At 43.9% G+C, this 21,810-nt stretch overlaps 1 protein-coding gene across 5 annotated transcripts in view; it reads left to right on the forward strand.

Annotated features, from left to right (window-relative positions):
* The window catches only part of MYRIP (myosin VIIA and Rab interacting protein), a 447,019-nt gene that overhangs the window by 361,254 nt on the left and 63,955 nt on the right, over positions 1-21,810 (forward strand). For all 5 annotated transcript variants that reach the window (XM_054680553.2, XM_024355418.3, XM_054680555.2 and 2 more), the window contains 2 exons: positions 7,383-7,536; positions 15,005-15,642. In XM_054680553.2, the coding sequence (XP_054536528.1) occupies positions 7,383-7,536; positions 15,005-15,642 (792 nt within the window). The remainder of the gene's footprint in view (positions 1-7,382; positions 7,537-15,004; positions 15,643-21,810) is intronic.

A 21,810-nucleotide genomic window follows, 5' to 3' on the forward strand; every position in this document is an offset into this window, starting at 1 on the left:
GAGCTTTTAAAAAATGTTATTGGAGGCCGGGTGTGGTGGCTCACGCCTGTAATCCCAGTGCTTTGGGAGGTCAAGGCAAATGGATCACGTGGTCAGGAGATCGAGACCATCCTGGCTAACATGGTGAAACCCCATCTCTATTAAAAACACAAAAAATTAGCCAGCCATGGTGGTGGGTGCCTGTAGTCCCAGCTACTGGAGGCTGAGGCAGGAGAATGGCATGAACCTGGGAGGTGGAGATTGCGCCACTGCATTCCAGCCTGGGTGGCAGAGCAAGTCTCTGTCTCAAAAATGATAAAATAAAATAAAAATAAAAATAAAAGATAAATGTTATTGGGATGGAGAGCTTCCACTGTCCCAAATGTGGTGATAAGAATGCATTGAGTCTTGATTCGTTGGATTGTTTAGAAAGGCCTATACTAAGTCCTAGCCTGAACACCACCAATGCTTGAAGTGGTGAAACAGATACTCATCTGTCCCCATTGGGCTTCAGCCATCTACATGTAACAGGACAAGCTAAGGTGACCCACAGAGCCCACGCTGGCCAACTCAGGAAGATGAGCCACAGATACCCCAACAGCAATGACAGGAAATGACCTGGACCCTCCCCTGAACTTATTCCCACTTCTCTTCCTCCCTCTCTCCTTTTGTCCTTGTCTACGTCCTGCTGCCCTCCTTTCCCATTCTCAGACTCCCATTGGGTGTGGTTCCCCATGTCTTGCCCCCCGATGGCACTGGCCTGACTTCCCTTGGGCAGGAACCCTCTCACCAGCACCATAGCAGGGCCAGCCTGGTGCCCCCCAGGGGTGACACATATGGTAGACAGGGTCAGCTTTCTCAAATGCTGTATACAGCGTGGCTGGGCACATTCATGTAGGCTAAGCCACTCCTTTACCTGGCCCTAATGCCCAGTGATGAAAAAGCCTGTGCCAGGAGAGTGAACCCAAATTTCAGACCACTGGTCTAGGACTTAAGTCCAAGAGTTAATTTCAGGTCCAAGAGTTAAGACCCAAAAGGGACTGACCCTGGCCAAAGCCACTGTATGGCACACCTCTGGGAACTCCCATTCATATGGAATACAATGCTAGTAATGCCCCCTGGGGATGTGCAGCTGCTGCTGAGGCAAAGAATGTGAGGAACAACCATTGCTTGAGGACCATGCATTATGTTTGTACATCACATGTGATTTCTTTTACTCCTGGCCACAACATAAGGACATATTATTAGACCAGTTTCATAGATGAAGGTAGTAATAAGTGGGGCCAGAATTTGAGTATCTCTTTCCTGCTCCAAAACTGTTGGTCAAGCTTCTTCCTCTATAAAATGAGATCAGTAGCTCAGTGATCTCCAAGGTCCCTTTCAGCTGAGAGGATCTGAGGCTGCACTGTTCAGTATGGTGGCCGTAAGCTACAAGTGACTATTTTAATTTAAATTAAATAAAACTAAAAATCTAGTTCTTTGGTCACACTGGCCACATTTCAAGTGCTCAGTAGCACCAGTGCCTAGTGGTGACTATGTTGGATGGTGCAGATGTAGAACATTTCCATCATCCATCAAGTTGTATTTGCACAGCACTGGTCTAGGGATTTAGATAAAGAAGAAGAGATGAACAAACAGCATAAAAGCAGAAATACAAGGCCAGGTATGGTGGCTCATGCCTGTAATCCTAGCACTTTGGGAGGCTGAGGTGGGAGGATCATTTGAGGCTAGAAATTCGAGACCAGCCTAGGCAATACAGTGAGGCCCCATCTCTACAAAAAATAAAAATAAAAATTAGTTGGGTGGGCTGGGCACCCAGGTTCCCAGGTGCTCACGCCTGTAATCGCAGCACTTTGGGAGGCCAAGGTGGGTGGATCACCTGAGATCGGGAGTTCAAGACCAGCCTGACCAACATAGTGAAACCCTGTCTCTACTAAAAATACAAAAAATTAGCTGGGTGTGGTGGTGGGCACCTGTAATCCCAGCTACTAGGGAGGCCGAGGCAGGAGAATTGCTTGAACCCAGGAGGCAGAGGTTGCAATGAGCCGAGATCACACCATTGCACTGCAGCCTGGGCAACAAGAGCGAAACTCCATCTCAAAAAAAAGAAAAGAAAAGAAAAGAAAATTAGCTGGGCATGGTGGTGCATGCCTGGGGAAAATGAGGTGGGAGGATCCTTTGAGCCCAGGAGGTCAAGGCTGCAGTGAGCTATGATTGCACCACTGCACTCTAGCCTGGGCAACAGAGCAAGACCCTGTCTAAAAAAAAAAAAAAAAAGTCAGAAAGACACATGGACGCTGGCCAGAACCTGGACACGAACCAATGGGCCGAGTTTCGGTTCTTGGGTACTTCAGAGAACATAGCTCTCCCACCTTTCCTCAAGCTGTTCTCACCCTGGACACTCATCTGCATCACCTGCCCAAGCCCTGCTTTAAGGGTCTTGATGCAAGGGGTCTGGAGTGGAGCCAGGGCTTCCATATGAACAGAAGCTCCTGGGTAATGCTGACAGGATGCCAGGCTTAAGGATGGTATCATTATATCCTGAGACAGAATCCTGACCTACAGGCTGTGGAGGGCCCTAAACCTGTGGCCTCCTGATAGGGCCTCCCCTTTTTCAGTTCTCCAATGACCCAGACACCTTTGGCTTAAGAAATAACCATGCAGAATCCCCAATCCCCATCAGCACCACTGCTTAGGCTTGACTGCAAAACCCAAACTTAATTCATCCCCATCCAGATGGGATTTCTCATCTATTCTCTTGAAAGAAGGTTCAGTGCGAATGCTCCATTTTTAATTTCCTCCCTCATTGTGCGCTCTCTGCCAGTATGGGGGTCAGTGCGACCTGGCTTTCAAAGCCTTAAGACGCAATATCCTAGAAGGCACCAGTGTGGGTGTTATAACTCATTTCATGCCTCTTTGGGTGCATGCATATAAAAAGGCCTCTCTAATAATATCGTGATCTTATTGGTAATAATGATGATGACACCAGGGACCAGACACTTACTGTGTGCCCAGTGACTAAGATGAATCTCTGTCTGGCTTTCTCTGTTCTCCTGTCTTTTGTCCCTTCCTATTTTCTCAGCCTTTTCCCTTTGTCTCTGTTGTTTCCTTCCTCACGTTCCTTCTCTCTTTTGAATGGCCATAGTATAGAATTAAAGTACTTTTTGTCATTGTTATAATTATAGGATTGAATTTAATACTTACATCTGACCCTAAAAACACAAAGCAAAGCTGTGTCTCAGTTATGTATACATATGACCACTCTTCTTGATTTGCCCTCAAATCTTTGATACTAAAAACATTCTCTCCCTGTTTTTTATTGTGGGCTCTTTGAGAGCAAAGACTGTTTTAAAGCTGCGGTTGGTGCCACAGGGAGCCTGTCCTGTTGGTGATGATGATAATCATAGCAATCATAGCAACAATCTATGGTTCCAAGGGATATAAGTAGAACACATTGCTGCTGCCCACACAGGAGATGCAGCTACTGCAAAGAATGCTGTAACAAAAGTAACTGATGATCACACTGGGTATTTTGCCCAAAGCTTTGGGACCAGTTGGTTCACATGGCAAGTCCTGCTGGGCTGGGGCACATTAACCAGGAGTGCATTGTTGCCAGGCTTGCAGCAAAGGCTGTCAGGCACACACCAAGAGAGCATGGAGGAGCATCGAATTGGAATCAGTCAGACCCGAGCTCAACCCTTGCCTTACCCTTGGCCATCCATATGCTTTGGGCAAGTTATTCAATCCTGACTCTGTTTACTCATGTGCACTCAATCAAGTTGAGTGAGAGAACAGTTACACCGGCTCAGTGGTAATACTTAATAAATGCTCTTATTTGGCTAATATTTATTGAGTGCTTTCTCTGAGCTATGCATGATACTGATCCCTTAACATGAGGAAACTGAGGCTTAGAACAGTTTAAGTTTTTCCAAGATCCCACATAGCAAGAGGAGGAGCTGGCATTTACCCACTACCTAATGTATCACCCATAAGTTAATGCCCAAGGAGTAAAGAGGAAGGGCCTATCTGAAGGCCCAAATTCTCAAGTTCATCAATGCAAGGGATTGCTGATGTGCTAACATTCCTGGATCCATGGACTCCCCCTGCAGCCCCCTTGCATAGATGTTCAAACACTCTAACTCAGACCAGCTCTTCCAGTCACCAGCCCTGCGTCTTCTGTGTACCCTAGAATAAGTAAGACAAACGGAGTCTGTGCGTAGGAAAGAAAAGTGGGCACAGAGGGCTCAGCCAGGGTTATAAGCCAGTATAATAAACAAATAAATTACTCCTCTCTGGCTGAACTAGCTGGTGAGTAAAAGCATTGTTGTGGTGCCCTCTGCTGGGCGTGTGTTGCTTGTACTGAATTTGTGGCAGAACCACACCTGGGTCTCAGAACTGTCTTTTTCCACCCTGGCTGGAGACTGTAGGCCACCAGTGTCCTAGGACCTGTTGGAGACAGCTCTGCTGGGCCTTTTGTGGTTGTCAGGGTGTAGCTTTTTTCTAGTGTGGAACAATGATTTGCCTGAAATAGACTATTTTTATAGCCTGGCATTCCCTACTCTCTGCTATTGGGACCAGAAAGGGACTTTTCATTTGTTAGTCTTGGCTTTTGCAGAGAATGGGGGAGAATTTCTGTCCCATAAAAAAGGACCCCAGCCACCACATATACACACAAGTCTGAGCCACTGCGAAAATGAAATATTAAGTATAGTTTCCCCTTTTTAAACTTGTATTCAGTGATTTACAGTGAGAAGCTTGTAGATTTTTTTTAAAGGCCAGATACAGTAAATGGCTTCTGTGAGGCTGCAATAATACTGCATCTGGCAACTAGGCTGTCAGCTTCATAAGGGCCAGCACTGTGTCTTACAGCCTATAAATTCAGTCACAAACATGCAACCAAGGATCACAAACAAAAGGCCATCCCTGCCCTCATGGAGTTCATTGTGTGTGGAAGACACAGCAAGTCAGTGCACAACTATAACAGTGTGGACAGAGCTGTGTGATCACACAGGAGGAGCAACCTAGCCAATCCCAAGGTACACCAGGGCCAAGGGCGTGTCCCTCTTGATACATGGAGGTTTGCCATAGGATGATGTTTTCCTTCATTTTTAATAACTTCACTTGCCAGTTGACCACCATCCTCAATCTCTATCCTCTCTGAAAGCTGCTCATTTTCTGTCAGATATTTAGCAAAATCGCAGAATGGCTCTGAATACCTAGCCCTGTGAAAACCTTGGGTGCTGTCAAGCTGCATCATCCAAACTGCTCTGGACACTCGAGACAGGGTCAGTGCTTGCTGTGCCCTCAGAATGAAGGAGATGACACTCAGCCAAAAGCCACTTTACATGTGTGTTAGCTTGGCTCTCCTCCAAGTAAAACCTTGCTCTCCAGGATATAAGTGTAGATGACAGTGGGATCCTTTTTATTTCTTTCTCTTACTCCATAATTTTGTGTAAGAAATTGGAAAAAAAATTAGGCACTTTGAAAAACTCATTTTGTAACCATTCACTCGATAGCAAACATTCATTGATTTCCAATTCTGTACCAGTTACTGTGCCAGGGGCTACAGATGTCACTGCTAAAAGAACATTACCCTCAGTTGCTCCACAGTCTAGTGGGGGCCCCAGGCCAGAAGAGAGATGTTTGCAAGAGTGCAGTAAAACGTAAGTACAGAAGAAGCCCATGACCACCAGCCCAGTTGGGGAAGGGGGCAATTGGTAGATTTCCCACAGGCCATGGCCTGCTTGAACTGAACCTTATCGACGCACAGTGTCTTGAGGAACCGATAAGACAGGGAGAGCTCATCACCTCTGGGTTGCGTTAACCTACGACCATTGCATTGAAAGGCAGGTCTGGAGGCCCATCATGCTCTCTCTTCTATATTTGAAGGGATGGGAGCAGGTTGTAACACTTGGTTCACAGCTTAGGGGGTTCCATATTTGTTCTGTAAGCCCACCTTTCTCCTAGATCACCCCAAGGTTTCGTGGGGAAAGTAGAGGTTTCCTACGACTCTGAATCTGAACTGGCCTGCATTACCACTCTCCAACAGAGTGAACCAGACGCCCTGTATGTGAGGGGTCCTGGGCCCTAGCCTGGCCTGCGATAATGGGGATGCTGGGTTTTGATCCTCATCTATCTCTATGTCTTTCCTCAGACTGGTCCAGAGTCCTTAGGAGGCAAGGCCATTGAGTGCATCTTCCTCTTCCAACCTCTAATCTTAAAGCTCAGTGTTGTCACCCAAGTATCATGTGCTCATTTTTGCTGTCTTTCTTTCTTTGTTATTCTCTCATACCTTTTTTTTTAAAGTTACCATTATCATACAGTTTACTGTGAGTGCAGGGCAAGATTAAGTTTCCACGACTCTCAAGGAATTAAGTCACTTGGCCAAGGTAGTGTAGCCGAGGTGGTCACAGAGCCCAGGCACGGCTGACTCCTGGGTCCAGCTCCAAAGCACCCCATGGCCCTGCCCACAGCTCTTCTCTGAAAGAGCTTGCCTTTGTCTCCTAGGCTAGGTACCTGTGGGAGAGAGAAAGGTGAGGAAATGAGCACACTTTGCACTGGGACAGAAGGGAGTAGGGGCTGCTGGTGCTGACATCAACCAGCAGGTGGAAGCCCACTGCAAAGGGGGTCTGAGTTTTGGATCAGTACTTTGTTTAATACTGTAATCATAGATGCTTTCAGTGGCTTTGTGAATATACCCTTTCCTTCTTAAGATTACCAATGTAAAAACAGCAAAATAAACAACCAGTAAAATATAATTCCTTCATTAAATGGCAAAGAAAAACTTTAGTCTCTTTCTATTTGATAAAATTCTCTATACAACATTTGAGCTTCACAATACAACATATATATATAATGCATTATATATCTATAATGCAATTCAAATTTGTTCCTGTCAGTCACTTGAATTTCCATTTCTGCCACTTATCCTTAGGTTAGAGTTTGTTTTCCTTCCTTTAATTTAGGAGCTACATGGGAATATGTTGTAATAGTCCTGTGCTGTGGATGGATCATACCTTGCTCTGGGATCTCTTCAGGTTTGGAGGTCTTTGAGGAGAAGATGCTTTCCACTTTGCATGCCCGAGAGCAACTCATCACACACAGTTGGCCCTGAGAAATATTGGCCGCAAGAGTGGTGGATAAGAAAGAGCCGTATGAGAGCTGGCCCCATAAAATTACACTACATCTCATTCTTTCTACTAGGCCTGGCTGACTTGCAAGGGAATAAACATTTACCTGGCATTATATACTGATTTGCAGCTTTTAAGGCTCACGTGAAAAGAGCCATTACCATTAAACATGTTTTCTCCATGCTGGACAATGTCTGCCCCCAAAAGGTGAAGGCACACCTCCCAGGCACTGTACCTTATGAGCTCACCCCTTCCCCTCTTTCCTTTCCACAGAGGTCCCAGTCTGCCTTCTCAATCACTGGAGAAGAAGCCCTGAAGACCCCTCCAGTGGAGGCTGCATCGAGGCAGCCAAGGGACCAAGGCCAACACCCGAGAGCAGAGTCTGCTCTGCCCAGCTGGAAGAGTGTGGACAGGCTGGATGAAACAAGTAACTGTTTTAAGCAGTATCTAGTTGGTCTGTGGGTTTCAAAAGTGTGGTTTGGAGACATCTTGGCTATTGCATGGCCACTCTGCTCTTCTTCCCATAAGTCTGAACTGGTGTGTATCCCTCTGGGCTACCAAGTCATGAGGCCTCCAGCACAACACACAATATATAATGTGGTCATGTTCTCCACCCAGGCAGTTTTCCTAGCTGCTCTGGCAGAGTGAAGGCTCTTAGGGTGTCATCATATTCTATGCTCTGTGCTGAGACCTGTGGGACAGATTGGGGGCTCCTGGACAAGTGTGTTCACATCACTCCACTGCACACCCCACTTCAGCTGCCTGTTCTATGTGGACTAGGAGAATGTGTCTTATGTGGGCCAGGAGCATTAAACCAACCTCTCATGGCATTTCAACTTTCAAAGGGATTTGGGTCCCAGCAAATTGGGGTCCTTAGGTCTGGTTTTAAGGATGTCCTTTCTGAAACTGGATAAATTAGTTAGGGTAGCATATGGCACTATAACAAGTAAACCGAATATCTAAGCGGCTTAATACAATCATTTTCTTTTTCATCACACAACAGTGCAGTACAAGTACCCCTGGCCTGTGGGAAGCCTTCAGAGGCCAAAGTACAAGGTTCCCACCTTGTGGCTCTATCATCCTCCAGGGCCTCTGAGTCTTTTATGGGCTTATCCATATTCAGACAGCAGATGGAGGAAGGCAGCATGGAAAAGGCAGGTACCTGCTTCTTAACTATCTCAGCACGGAGAGCTCACGCCACTTTCACTCCCAACCTGTGGACAGGAACTGGTCACGTGGCCCCACCTCAATGCAGGCCCGGAGAAATGGCATCCTGGCTGGGCAGATGCATACCAGTAACACGGCTGGGCCATGAAAGAGTCTTTGGTGGGCAGTTGTCTATCCCTGCCTGAGGGACATCCTGAGGAAGGCATTGATGTTTGCTTGCACCTCTGCTCTTCCTGCTTCCTCCCCCTAGAATGTCCTGCCTCTACATGGGGCAAGTCAGCTTGCCTCTTTAGAGACTCTTCAACATGTATGGAATGTGGTCCTTTATAAAGCTGTTGAGTCACGTAATCCCTCAAAATGAAGGGGCTCAAATGAACGGAGTCATTTTCCTAAAGTCTCACATCAGAAGACTGTAAGTTACTTGGAACCATCACTGTGGGTGATGGCCGAGGGCCATGAAGCCCCTGTGCTCAGGGGGCCTCCTGGTCTACATGAATGTCAGACTAAAACTTCCCGCAACCCCTGCACAGGTCTACTCCTCTCTTCCTATTTCCTGCATACACACACTGTGTCAGGAGGCCAGGCATATTTGTCTTCACATGAAGAAAGCATTAACAGTATTCTCATCCCATGTCGTATCAGATTTAGACCCCTTTCCTGAATAATGAAAACAACAAAAAAGATTAACAGCAGCATAGCCATCCTAGTAATAAGCTTTTAAAGATTGTACTATTATTTCTACTCTAAAAGGGAAAAGATTTAACCAACAACTACAGAAACAAAATCCATTGTTACGACAGTGCAAAGAATCAGAAAACATTAAATATTTTTAACTGTCATTCTAAAGATTTACCAAAAGAGATTATTTTTATATTAATACCTAGTATTTAGTACCTATTAGTAGAAACTGCAGTGCCATGACATTGCAGAAATTCTGCAGCATGTGATCGTTTCTTTACTTATGTATATGGTGTTTGCTTTTGCTTTTTAAGTGCATTTTTCTTTTCTAGATATGCCTTTCTTTCCTCCCTCTGCCCTCCCAGTCTATTCATATTCATTCATTCATATTCTCGCTCTCTCTCTCTCTCTTCTTCCTCATTTTCTCACTTCTCTCTCTTTCTCTATGGATTGCAAATGCACACAGAAAACGGACTGTTAGATTCCATAGAGTACATGAGAATACCACATAATAGAACTTCAATACACAATATCTAGCTTTCTAAAATCACTTTAAAACATACAGAGTCACTTAAAGTATAATAAAAAAAATACAGAGTCCATATGTAGGCACTATTTTATTTTTTCCTCCAACAGCATTACCAGACACTGTCATTATTTTGTTTTGCAGATAAGAACATTGATGGACAGGGAAGTTAAGTGACTTGTTCAAGACCCCACAGCCAATGTAGGCAGAGCTGGTCCTCAAATCCAAACAGCATGACTCCAATTTGCAGGCTTTCAACTACTGCATTATAAGTGTCTCTCTACCACAAAAACAAACAAACAAAAAACAAACAAAAATTCAGACTTGCAAAGTGATAAATGTGTAGGATATTATAAAAACAACTACAAGATGCTCTATTTCACAAAATAGTTTCCAACTGGATTATGAGCATTCATAATAAATTTGCAAAGGAATTTTGTTTTCAAAACATGATTTTGTACATAATTTTCTGTAAAATTAGGCACCCATAGGTAATTTTTCAATTGTATATAAACATAAAACTTAGTTCCACAACATCACACACCCAAAAAAAGATTTCACATTCTGCTCAAAACTCTATGCATCTCTCAGGATAAAGATTTAAAATTTTTTAAAAAGGACTTGGGTGGAAAACTTCTGGTTTTCTGAGGAATTTTTAGCCCTTGACATGCTAAACTGTCCATGCCAGCCTCAGAGGTCTTGAGGGATGTCTGAAATGTTTAGCAGGAAGCAAATTATTCCTACAGGCATTGCTCAGTCTCAGTTGGGCAGAAACATCAAATAGAAGAGTTCTGAAGGTGGAGGTCATCTTAGAAAGTGAATGCCCACTGGGCTATATTTGGCAGTTGTGTTTATGCCTCAGGAGAAGGGTTGATTCAGGAGCCTGTTAGTGCACAGTTGGGGTCAGTCTTAGGGGCACTGCGGTTTGGGTAAACCACAGTAACTCCGCTTTCAGTCTTGACGCTGCTTATAGCAGTTAATGGGTTTCCCCCAAATGCATTTTCACTTTATAAACCTTGATTAGGCATCTGCTGTATATGCTGCGTGTGTTCAGTGTTGGAGAAATAAAGATCGGGGAATTGTCACTGCTCTGGGATCACTCAGTGAGAGTTAGTTGTCTGCACAATAATGGAAGAGCAGGAATTTGGAGAAAGAGGAAGAGGGAGCAGGATCCCCGAGGGGTGTTCCTGATGGACCAAGAGACTGTGGTATTGGAGCACAGGTGCAGCTTTGATAATGCTGCTCAACAACCACCAAAGTTTTCACATGGCTGGGTATTCAGGGAGCCATCTGTGTTTTTGCTAAGAAGTAAAAGTTTGCTGAGGGAAAATTTGGTCAACTTCTAGCTTCCAAAGAGGCATGAGGCAACCTAGGGTTGTAAAAAAGCAGGAGGAGAGCTGGCAATGGGTCAAATGCCATCTCACCATGTAGGGGACCACATTTATAACATGGTCAACCCTAGAGCGAGCCCTGAGTGGCATTATCAAGGGTCTCCTCCTTTGGATTCCTCCCAGGGCCCCAAGAGAAGCTGTAGACAGCAGGGCTCATTGAGAGCTGCTCAATGAGCCCCGTCGCCCCTATAGCCTTTGGTGCCTGTATTCATTAACAAGTAGTATTCATGTGCCCAGGATGAGACGCAAAGTTGGCCAGGGGCTTGGGGCATAGCAGTGAAGAAGACGTGGCTCTGCCCTCAAGGAGCTCATGATCAGGATTGAGGGGTAGGGTAGACAACCAAGAAAATAAACTATAATATAGTTTGAGTGTTAAGAAATGAAAGCTTTTTGGCAAAGCTCAGAGAACAGAATAGCCAGCTTCTCAAGGAAGGAAGGCCAAGCATATGCAATTGAGGAGTGATGTATAAGTCAAGTCTTGAAAGATGGTCCAGAGAGCAGCCTCAGTGACAGATTAGAAGGCCCAGAGGACTTTTCCTTTCTTCTCAGAGTGAATGCTCCACAGCCATGCTCGGAGTCCACTTTGCATCATGTGGGCGTCTTGGTTTGACTCCCACCAGAAGCAGAACCCAATATGAGAATCTGAAGACCTATAGTTTATTTGGGAGGTGAGCCCAGAAAACACACAGGGAGGGGAGTAGAAATGTGAGACAAGGAAAGAAAATCAGGCAATAAATGACTTGTTACTGAGCAGATGGCCACTGTGGGTGGCTGGAGCTTGACCCCACTGGGGACTCTGGGAGCCAGTGTAGAAGACTTACCTGCCTGGCAAGCAAAAGAGGGGGGATACTTAGCCACCAGCTCCCCTACTCATTGGTTGAGGGCTGCTCCCAGGAGGTGATGAATCCTGGGTACTTCCACTCTGCCCCTGGGGCAGGCAACACAGGCTCTAGTAGCCAGAGCAAGCCTCAAGTGAAGACTTGCAAGTGCTGCCAATTGGAAGTCCAGCTGGCATACACTGAAGTGGTGAGGGCCAAGGTTTGGGGTAGGGCACACACAGAGCCTGCTGCAGGAAAAATCAATATAACTACTTACTAGCCATGCATAGCTTCACTGAGAACCTGAGCATTCCTGAGAAACCCTTACCACCTGACTGACAATCCCCAGACACAGCATTAGGAGAATGCCAGCAAAATAGAAATACTTTTCTCAAAAGACCTGCTATTACCACCACCACAGGTAGAACCCAATAATAAATGGTAATAATAATGCTAGCAAGCCACTCTTCTGAATAACTCCATTGTCAGTGAAAATAGTGTTGCTGTATAGATATTAATATGTCATACTGAATAGTGACTATCAGATACATATATATTTTCTGTATGCATACATATGGAGTGCGTGGGTGTTAATTCATAACCAGGTGTTAAGTACTAATGCTAAATCTGATTCAACAGATATAAGCTAAAAATAGCTCAGGGCCCTAAGTATAGCAGGCACTAGGATTGATGCTTTATATGCGTTATCTCATAATAATTCTAGTGACAGCCAAAGGTGGGTCACACTGACCCCACTGGTTGGGCAGGGAAGTAGGCCCAGAGGTGTTCTCTAACCAAGGTCACCCGCTAGTAAATTCAGTAGCTGGGGATCAGCCCTGCATCTGCTTGAATCCAAAGCTCTTGTTCTTTGCCCTACACTAAAGCAGCCTCCTTCATTTATAGACAAGGGGAAAGGAGCCATCAGGAATTAATTTCCTCTCTGAGCAGGCATGTGTAACACACTCACAAGCATCCCCTCGTGCAGTCCTCTGACAACCCAGTGAGGTTTTAGCTATGCCCTTTTTCACCAGTCAGAGAACCGAGGCACAGAGGATCACATAGCTGCCAGGTGGCTGAGTGGGGCTTCCTCCCGGACCTCTGGCTTCGAGACCACTGGTCTTTCCACTGCACAAACTGGCTCTGGGACAGAGCAGGCTAATTTTCTTGTAAGGATAAAGAGATGCCTGAGATCCAGGCCCTGCCTCAGGGACCTTGTCCTCATACTCAGCAGGTGTGTGACAGGTAGAACACATGGAAGAACGTGGAATGAGCCAACCAGGCCCTCACACCAGGAGAGCTCAGAGGAGAGGCCATGATATAAGCAGGGAGATGAGAATGTCCTCCAGGAAAAGGCCATTCCCACCAGTGGGATGAGGTGTTGTAGGGTCACTAGGGCTTTACTACATGGAAGTGGTGGAGAGGGACACTGAAGGCAAGAGCAGCAGAGAAAGGCAGGTGCATGGTCTCAGGCTTCTTGGAGGACCCTGGTTATATCAGCCCACTGCCAGGGACCAGCGTCCTCCTCGTCTGTGAAAGCCCCACTTCCTGACTCTCCAAATAAAAATAACTCGATGTCCTGCCAGTCTGAGCTGCAGTCAGGCAGTGGAAGTGGAACTGGGTTGCTGTTGAAAACATATGTTCCACCAACATCTGAATTCCCCTAAGGCTGTGGTTCTGAAACAGGCTTAGCAGGTACAATGCTCTGTGGGCAGCACTGTGAAATACTGATAACTTTCCTTTCATTATGTGGAGCAGTAGCAGTTTAACTGGTAGAAAACCTGTGTGTTTTAACTAGCATAAAGTAAGAACCTGCTTCAGAGTCCTACTGCAGCAGGGCTGTGGCTGCTACAGGCCTTAAGCCCCAAAGCAGATGTCCACGCACAAACTGGGGAATGGTTTCTTCAAAGCCCTGGGGTCCTCATCACTGCCCCCAGGCAACCCTGCAACAGTCCTGGTTAAAAGGAAAAAAAAAAAAAGGCTGGGTGCTGTGGCTCACGCCTGTAATCCCAGCACTTTGGGAGGCTGAGGCGGGTGGATCACCTGAGGTCAGGAGTTCAAGAGCAGCCTGACCAACTTGGTGAAACCCCGCCTCTACTAAAAATGCATAAGTAGCCAGGTGTGGTGGTGTGCACCTGTAATCCCAGCTACTCAGGAGGCTGAGGCAGGAGAATCACTTGAACCTGGGAGGTGAAGGTTGCAGTGAGTCGAGATCATGCCATTGCACTGCAGCCTGGGCAACAACAGTGAAACTCTGTCTCAAAAAAAAAAAAAAAGACAGCTCAGCTCCTGTTGGCAACTGCTGTGCCTGAGACCTCAGTCCTGGGCCAAGTACGAATAGCTAAAGGAGCAGCATTTCATCTTATTCCCACCCCACAGACACGTGGGAAGAAAGCATTTTCCTATTCGCCTTAAACAAAACAAAACAACTTTTACCAATCCACCCCCAGCATGCAGATCAATCCTTGGGACCATGCTGCAGGCAGACCTGAGCCCAGTTTAGACCACTCCAGACCATAGTCGCAGCCTGAGAACTGCTCCAGCTGCCCTTGCATGGTGCTCTGCAGCTGGCCAAGGACTTCCGTGGCACAATCTATAGCCCAGAGCTGCCTTGGAGTCAGGTAGAGGATGCACCTCGTCCTCACTCTAAAAGTTAGCAGCTCTGTGACCTTTAACAGTTACTTAACTTCGCTCATCTTCATTTCCTCATCCATAAAATGATATTGGAAATACCAAAGTTTTTGGCCTCAAGTCCTTTCCAGAGTGAGGCATGTTCCTTGAGTTAAAAATAGACCTATGTGCCTATCTCAGGAGCCTGTTACGAAGTAGGATCTATAAAAGAGCCAAGAGCAGATGTGTTAACCTCTGAGGTCTGCCAGGGCAGGTGGTGGAATTGTTTCCCATCAGTGAGGGGAAACCAAGGATCCAGGAGACAAAATTGTAGCTCAAGGTCAAAGAGCCAGAAGCTGGTACTGCCAACTGCAGCCCTCTCCCCTCCCCTTCCAGGCAAGCCTAGGGCAGGAGTGGGGCAGTGCTGAGGAGACTGAGATGGTATCAACCCCGGTAGACTGAAATAGGAGCCAGATCTCCGAGTTTCTCTGCATCTGTGAAGCACTGGGACCCTTTGAGCTTTCAAGAGATTCCTTGGGGAACTTTGAACTCTGCCCACCAATTGGGTTTGCCTTCCTGGGCTTCCTAAAGGCAACTGCTCTCCAACAGCCCCACAAGCCACTCTTGGGGAGGTAACAAGTGGCAACTTCATCTTGCATTAAAGTGATAACAGCCCCTCTCTGCTTTCTCTATCCTCTCTATCCACAGACCTGGCCCCAGTTTTGCAGAGCCCCGATGGGAACTGGGTGGCCCTGAAGGATGGCGCTCCGCCCCCCACCCGACTACTGGCCAAACCTAAGAGCGGGACGTTTCAGGCCCTGGAGGTGGCCTCCAGTGTGGCATCTGCCTACGATGAGATGGGCTCCGATAGTGAGGAAGACTTTGACTGGAGTGAGGCCTTGAGCAAGCTGTGTCCCAGATCCCGGGCCCTGCCCAGGAACCCCCAGCCTCAGCCCACACAGGCCCAGAGCTCTGACCAAGGCCCCATAGCTGCCTCCCCATCCTCTGCACTCTCCCCCAACCCTGAGGCCATGTGCTCTGACTCGGAGACCTCCTCCGCGGGCTCTTCCCGAGAAGTTGGGCACCAGGCCAGACTGTCCTGGTTGCAGAGGAAGGCCCCCAGGAACCCTGCAGCTGAGAAGATGCGCTTGCATGGAGAGCTGGACGTGAACTTCAACCCCCAGGTGGCCAGCAGGGAGACCTCGGACAGCAGCGAGCCGGAGGAGGCCCCCCACACCACAGACCGGCGGGCCAGGAGGTGGAGAAGAGCCCGATTGGGCTCAGAAGAGCCAAGCAAAGAACCATCTTCCCCCAGCGCCCAGCTCCGGGATCTGGACACACATCAGGTAATGGAAGTGCATGCGTGCAAATGCACACACACTCTTTAGGTAGGATGTGCCCTACTCCAAGCACAAGTGGCAAAGAGTCCTGGGTTTGGAACCCGCAGACCCAGATTCTCATCTTGGTTTTGCAGCTAAGTAGCTGAGTGACTCTAGACAGGTCACATCAACTCTTTGGGACTCCACGTCCTCTTTGGAGATGACAGCCTAGAATTCAAAGTGTGGTTTGTGAGTGTGGCCCCCAGACCAGCAGCATCAGCACCACCAGGGAACTCATTAGAAATCTGCCAAATTGGAGATTCTGGGCATGGGACCCAGCCGTGTCTATTTTAACAAGCCCTCCTGGTGATTCTACTGTGCACTCAAGTTTGAGGGCCACTGGCCTTGGGTTTAGGGTGAGGGATCTAGAGTCAGACTGCCTGGGTTCAGATCCAACTGTGTGGCCTTGGGCAAGGCATCTCTCTAGTTCTCAGTTTCCTCATCTGTAAAATGAAGACGATATTAGAACCCACCTCAAAGGGTGTTCATGACAAGTGAAAGAGATGTTTATAAGGAGCTAAGCTCTGTATGAGATGTGACACTAGGTCTCAGTAAACATTATTTCAATATTCTGTGATTCTTTAGTCTACATCAGACCCCTTCTCTGGATCCTCAGTAGTTCTTCCCACATGGTTTAGTTCAAGAAAAATGTGATTAAAGCCATGAATTTTCTCCCTTTAAAAATGCACTTGTATACACACACATACTCACACATGCACACTCACACATGCACAAACATACTCACAATTTTGCTTTTGCTTACAATTTCAGATAATTTTGCTTGCAATTTCAGATAATTAATGGGCTCCCAACCAGACTAACTTTATATTCTCTAAATACACCCTGCTCATTCCCAGCCCTGTGACTTTGATTGTGCTATGCCCTTGCCCTTGCCCCCACCTCTTCTGGTGAAGACCTGCACATCACTGTCAACTCAATACCAAACCTTGTGGAGCCCAGCTGCCATGCCCTATACTCTTAGTTTGGCCAGAAAGTGTCCCCTATGGCTGCAGACAACTCACGTAGGTCCAAAGATATGGTCCAAGATTTCACCAGTGTCTTCTACAAGATCTTCTATGAATGCCTCAGCCACATCCCTGGTCCTGAGGCCCCCATGAAGACAATTGAGGACTCAGGTCCTCAAGTCATAGAATTTGGTATCAGTCCTGATTGACCTGCTAACATATTGCCTAGAAAAGGTCTTTTATTTAGTCCAAGCTTCGTTTTCTCCTCTGTAAAACAGAAGATCATTAAAAATCTGTCTCATGGGATTGTTATGATCTTAGAATAAAAGTAAAAAGTTTGGTTCAAGTGTGAATCATTATTGTCTAGCTCAAGTGGAGACTGTTGTCCAGAAACATGGAATGATTTGCCTCAAGGGATACTCTTGAGGGTTTGTCTGCATGATTCACTTGCAGGTGTAAAATGTCACGTCTCCACCTCAACTAGCTTTCTATTTATTTTGAAATGGCTTGAAATTTGTCTTCTACTGCTAATCCTTGCAAGGCATTGATAGAGAAGAGGCACTGCCTCTGCCTCCTGGGGAGTGACCTTGAGCTAGTGGCAGTACCCACTCCTCTCCACTAGGTGGGGATGGTGCTGCACTTCCAGAGACATCAAAACCCTGATGGGTTTTTTTTTTTTGGTTAATTATTATTATCATTATTTTTAATGCAGAGTCTCACTGTGTTGCCCAGGCTGGTCTCAAGCTCCTGGGCTCAAACGATCCTTCTACTCAACCTCCCAAAGTGCAGGATTACAGGCATGAGCCACTGCACCAGGCCCTCACCTTTCTAATTCTCCCTTTGATTTCATTTACTGGGGCAGTTAGTTTTCTTCATATATATATATATTAAAAAGTCATATATATATTTATATTTATTTAAGTTATTTACTTTTGAATTATATAAATAAATGAATATAGTATAATGTAAAAAATACTTAAAACATACAGATGCAATTCCCCTTGACCACAACCCTAAATCCCTGTCATCTCCACCAAAATGACTGCAAGTGCATTTGGTGTGAATCCATGCAGATCTTGCGCATTCATACATAAAGTACATTTAGAAATATAGTTCAGTAAATGTGTTTTAGCAAAATTGGCAACATGCTGTCCATATGCTTCCACTGCTTTCTCCTAACAGTAAGTGATAGAGGTGTCACCGAGGTATCACCATGTTACCCACAACAACAGGTGAGTTCAAAAACAGTCCAATGACCACAACCAAGGAGGATTAAGGAGAGGATTTTGTTACCTGCAACAAGTAAGAAAGACACTGGGGATAGCTCCTCAAAGCAGCGCCTCCCCAAACAATGGTGAAAACAGGGCTTTTCTTGGGCTGGTTAGCTGAGTCATTGTATATAGAGGTGGAGACAAAATAGCACTGGTGCAGTTGCCCATCATGCTTCTACATAGTAACCTGTATAGAAAATGGGGAATAAGCTCCTCCCTGGGAGGGTCCTGTAGTATGGTAATGAGGAAAGTTCACCAAAGCTCATCTCCAACTCAGGCATCTCTGGGATCCAACCAGTTTTTGTTTTTCCTGGACTGAGCTTTTTCCAGGAACTTTTTGAAACAATAAGAACTGAAGGTGCAACAGTAACAAGTGGGTACTTTTTTTTTCACAGTGCACACCCAAAAACCAGAGGACCCAAGGTTACAAGGCACACAGACCTAGGCATTCAACCTGCAAAAGATTACATTGAGATGGTGTATCGAGGGGGGACTGTGGGGGTTGTAGAAGTCTATCCAGGGTGTGCAATAGGGGATGCATTGTCTGTGGAGAATGTTAAAACAATAATAGATCCAACAAAAGTCAGTCTTATTTTCACCTTGCACCATGTCCAGACAATTCTAAGCAATGCTAGTGATAACATACTCTTCCTGCCTGGTTCAGTGGCTTCCAACACCTAACTCCTTAACCCCCTTGGTTCACCACTGTTCCATAATGATGGGTATTTAAAGACTTTTTCAATGTCTTGATTTTATAAGCAGTACTGCGGATAATAGGATATTTAAAGACTTTTTCAATGTTTTGATTTTATAAACAATACCGCAGAGAGTATTGTAGCATAAACCTCTTTATACAAGTATGAGAAGTGGAACTGCTGACTGGAGGAGTATATGGGTCTTTAATTGTAAAATAGACTTGCCAAATTAAGCTCCCAAAACTTCAGAGCAATTTACATAGCCATAACAGTGTGCGAGTATGTTCTCTCATGTTGTCAACAATAGTGTTGTCAGTCTGCTAAATTTTTGCCAATTTTATGTGAAGAAAAAAATCCTCTTTGGCTAACATTTTCATAATTACTACTGAAATTGAGCAATTTTTCCTGTGTTTAAAGCTATTTACACTTTTCTTCTTTCATCCATCCCACTAGCCTTGATATGCAATTTACATTTATACTTTTTTATCTGTTATTTTATTGGACTATTTGTATTTTTCTTACTGATTTTTAGGAATTAGTTTTATTTTCTAACTATATAATAGATTTCAGATCTTTGATGGTTACACGTGAAACTATTCTCTCCTTGTCTCTTTTGCCTTAAGTATATTTTACATACAAAAATTTTTGTTCATAATAATTTATCAATTATTTTTGGTTATTATCAGTTATTTCCTTTATTATTTTTGTATTTGGTGTCTTAAGGCCTTAAATTTGCAAGGGTTAAGGATTTTTTTTCCAATTTTTTCCTAATCCTTTGTAGTTTTCTGTTTTCAGTTTAGCCCTTTAGACCATCTGTACTTTATCCTTCTGGGTGATATGTGATAAGATCTAACCTTCAAATTAAGCATTTGTCACAAAATTATTGTTAAATAATCTATCATTTATCCGCTGGTTTCAGATGCCCCTTTAGTATATTTTAACCTTTTATTTCTATAAGCCTGTTTTATTTTTTTACTTTCTATTTTGTTCCATTGATCTAGAAGCCCGATTCCCATACAAATACTATTTTATTTTAATTATAATAACTCTATAATATATGTTGCAATCTGGTGGATGGTCTTCTCTTCACTGTTGTGGATTTTTAGAAAATGATGATATCATTTTCTAAAAGCATTTTGGCTTTTCTCAGTCCTTCACTTAAATGATTTGTTAAAATCTGCTCAAGTTGCAAAAAAGTCTTTTTAAGTTTTGATTGGAATTGCATTAAATGTACGTATCTACTTCAGAATAATTGATATCTCTGTAATATTAAGCCTTTCCTATCAATAATGTGGTATTTATTCCCACTTATTTACTTTCAGTGAAGTTTTATAGATTTTTTTCAAAGCTCTTATACTTTTCTTGTCAAGTAATTTTTAATTATCTTATACATTGTGTTGATATTGTAAATGAGATTTTATTTATTACATATTCTAATTACTTTTTACTGGTGTATAGAAACTGTTAATTTCATGTTTACATTTTATAACTTAGTTCCCTAATGGATTCTCTTCTCAGTTCCAGTAGTATTTTGGGTGATCATCTTAGCTATTCCAGATAGATAATCATATTGTCAACAAGTAATGACACTTATCTTTTCCTATAATGTATACTTATTTCTCTTTCTTGTTTTATTGCATTGGTGACTAATTATGCTACGCTGTGACATAGCAATGACATCTGGCACCTTGCCTTTGTCTTGCTGCTACCCTTAGTGACCTGCTTCCAGTGTTTCACTATTAAGTGGGATGCTTGCTCTAAGTTTATTAGATACTATCAAAATGATAAGTTATCTATTCCTAACTTACTAAACAATTTAAATCAGGAACGTGACTGCTTTTTGGCAGTAGATGATCATAGACTTTTTCTTTTTTATTTTTATTTCATTTTACGTTATTTTTGAGACAGTATTTTGTTCTGTCACCCATGCTGGAGTGCAGTGGCACAACGGCTCACTGCAGCCTTGACCTTCTGTGCTCAAGAGATCCTCCAGCCTCAGCTTCCCAAGTAGCTGGGACTATAGGAGTTCATCACCATGCCCAGCTAATTTCTTTTTATTTTTCTGTAGAAATGGGGTCTTGCCATGTTGCCCAGGCTGGTCTTGAACTCCTGAGCTTAAGCAATCCTCCCACCTTGGCCTCCCAAAGTGCTGGGATTACAGACATGAGCCACTGTGCCTGGCCAGCTTTTTCTTCTATAATCTGTTAATGTTGTAAATCACATTAATAGATTTCTCAATTTTGAATAATCTTTTCATTTGTTGCATAAATTTTACTTGATTATGGTTTTTTTTAATAAAAAGCAGATTCCACTTGTTGGTTTCCATTTTGATGCTATCTCATTCAGTTTGGTATCAGGTTATACTAAGAACATGGCAAGGGTTCCCTATTTTATATTATTTTTAGAACACTTTATATGACATAATAATTTTCTGAAAGTTTGGGAGAATTCACCTTTTAAGATCTTTTACTTTCTTTATAGATTTCTTCTTTGGTTGTTAGACTATTTAGATTTTGTAACTCTTCTTAAATCCACTTTAGTAATTTACATTTTCACAGGCAATCATCTATTTAATCTAGATTTTCAAATGTATTGATATTATACCTAATATTCTCATCACGTTTTAAAAATTTCTCTGCACTATAGTTATGCATCCTCTAGTTTATAGATTTTTTTTCTCTCTCTTGCTCTCATTCTCATTCGCTATCATTCCCTCTTTTCTTACTTGAACTTACCAGCCTTTTTTTTTACTGGTGTTTTTGAAGAACCAGCTGTTACTTTCATTCATTAATCCCAGGGATTTTTTATTTTTGCTTCCTAGTCTATTTCTACTTTTATATTTATTAATGTCTTCTTTTTACTTTCTTGTTTTCATACATGTTTTTCTATATATTCTGATATGTAAAATATTTCATATATATTTCCAATATAGCTAATGAATTTTCCCTCAAATTCAGTTTTGTTTCCACCCCACTAGCCTTGATATGCAATCCATTGTCAAACTTTTCCAAGTAATTGATCATTTCCAATGTAATTCGCATTTTAATCCAATTAACTTAGTGAGATGGATAACACTTTGCTTTGTTTTTGCATTTTGTTTTGGTTTTGTCACTAAGTTTTAGTATGCATTATGAATAATGAATATGGCTTACATAATTGCTAATGTTGGGAATTTGTTGAGACTGCCTTTATGATTTAATAAAT

The sequence above is a fragment of the Pan troglodytes genome, chromosome 2, assembly GCF_028858775.2.
Source record: "Pan troglodytes isolate AG18354 chromosome 2, NHGRI_mPanTro3-v2.0_pri, whole genome shotgun sequence".
In the NCBI taxonomy this organism is placed as follows: domain Eukaryota; kingdom Metazoa; phylum Chordata; class Mammalia; order Primates; family Hominidae; genus Pan; species Pan troglodytes.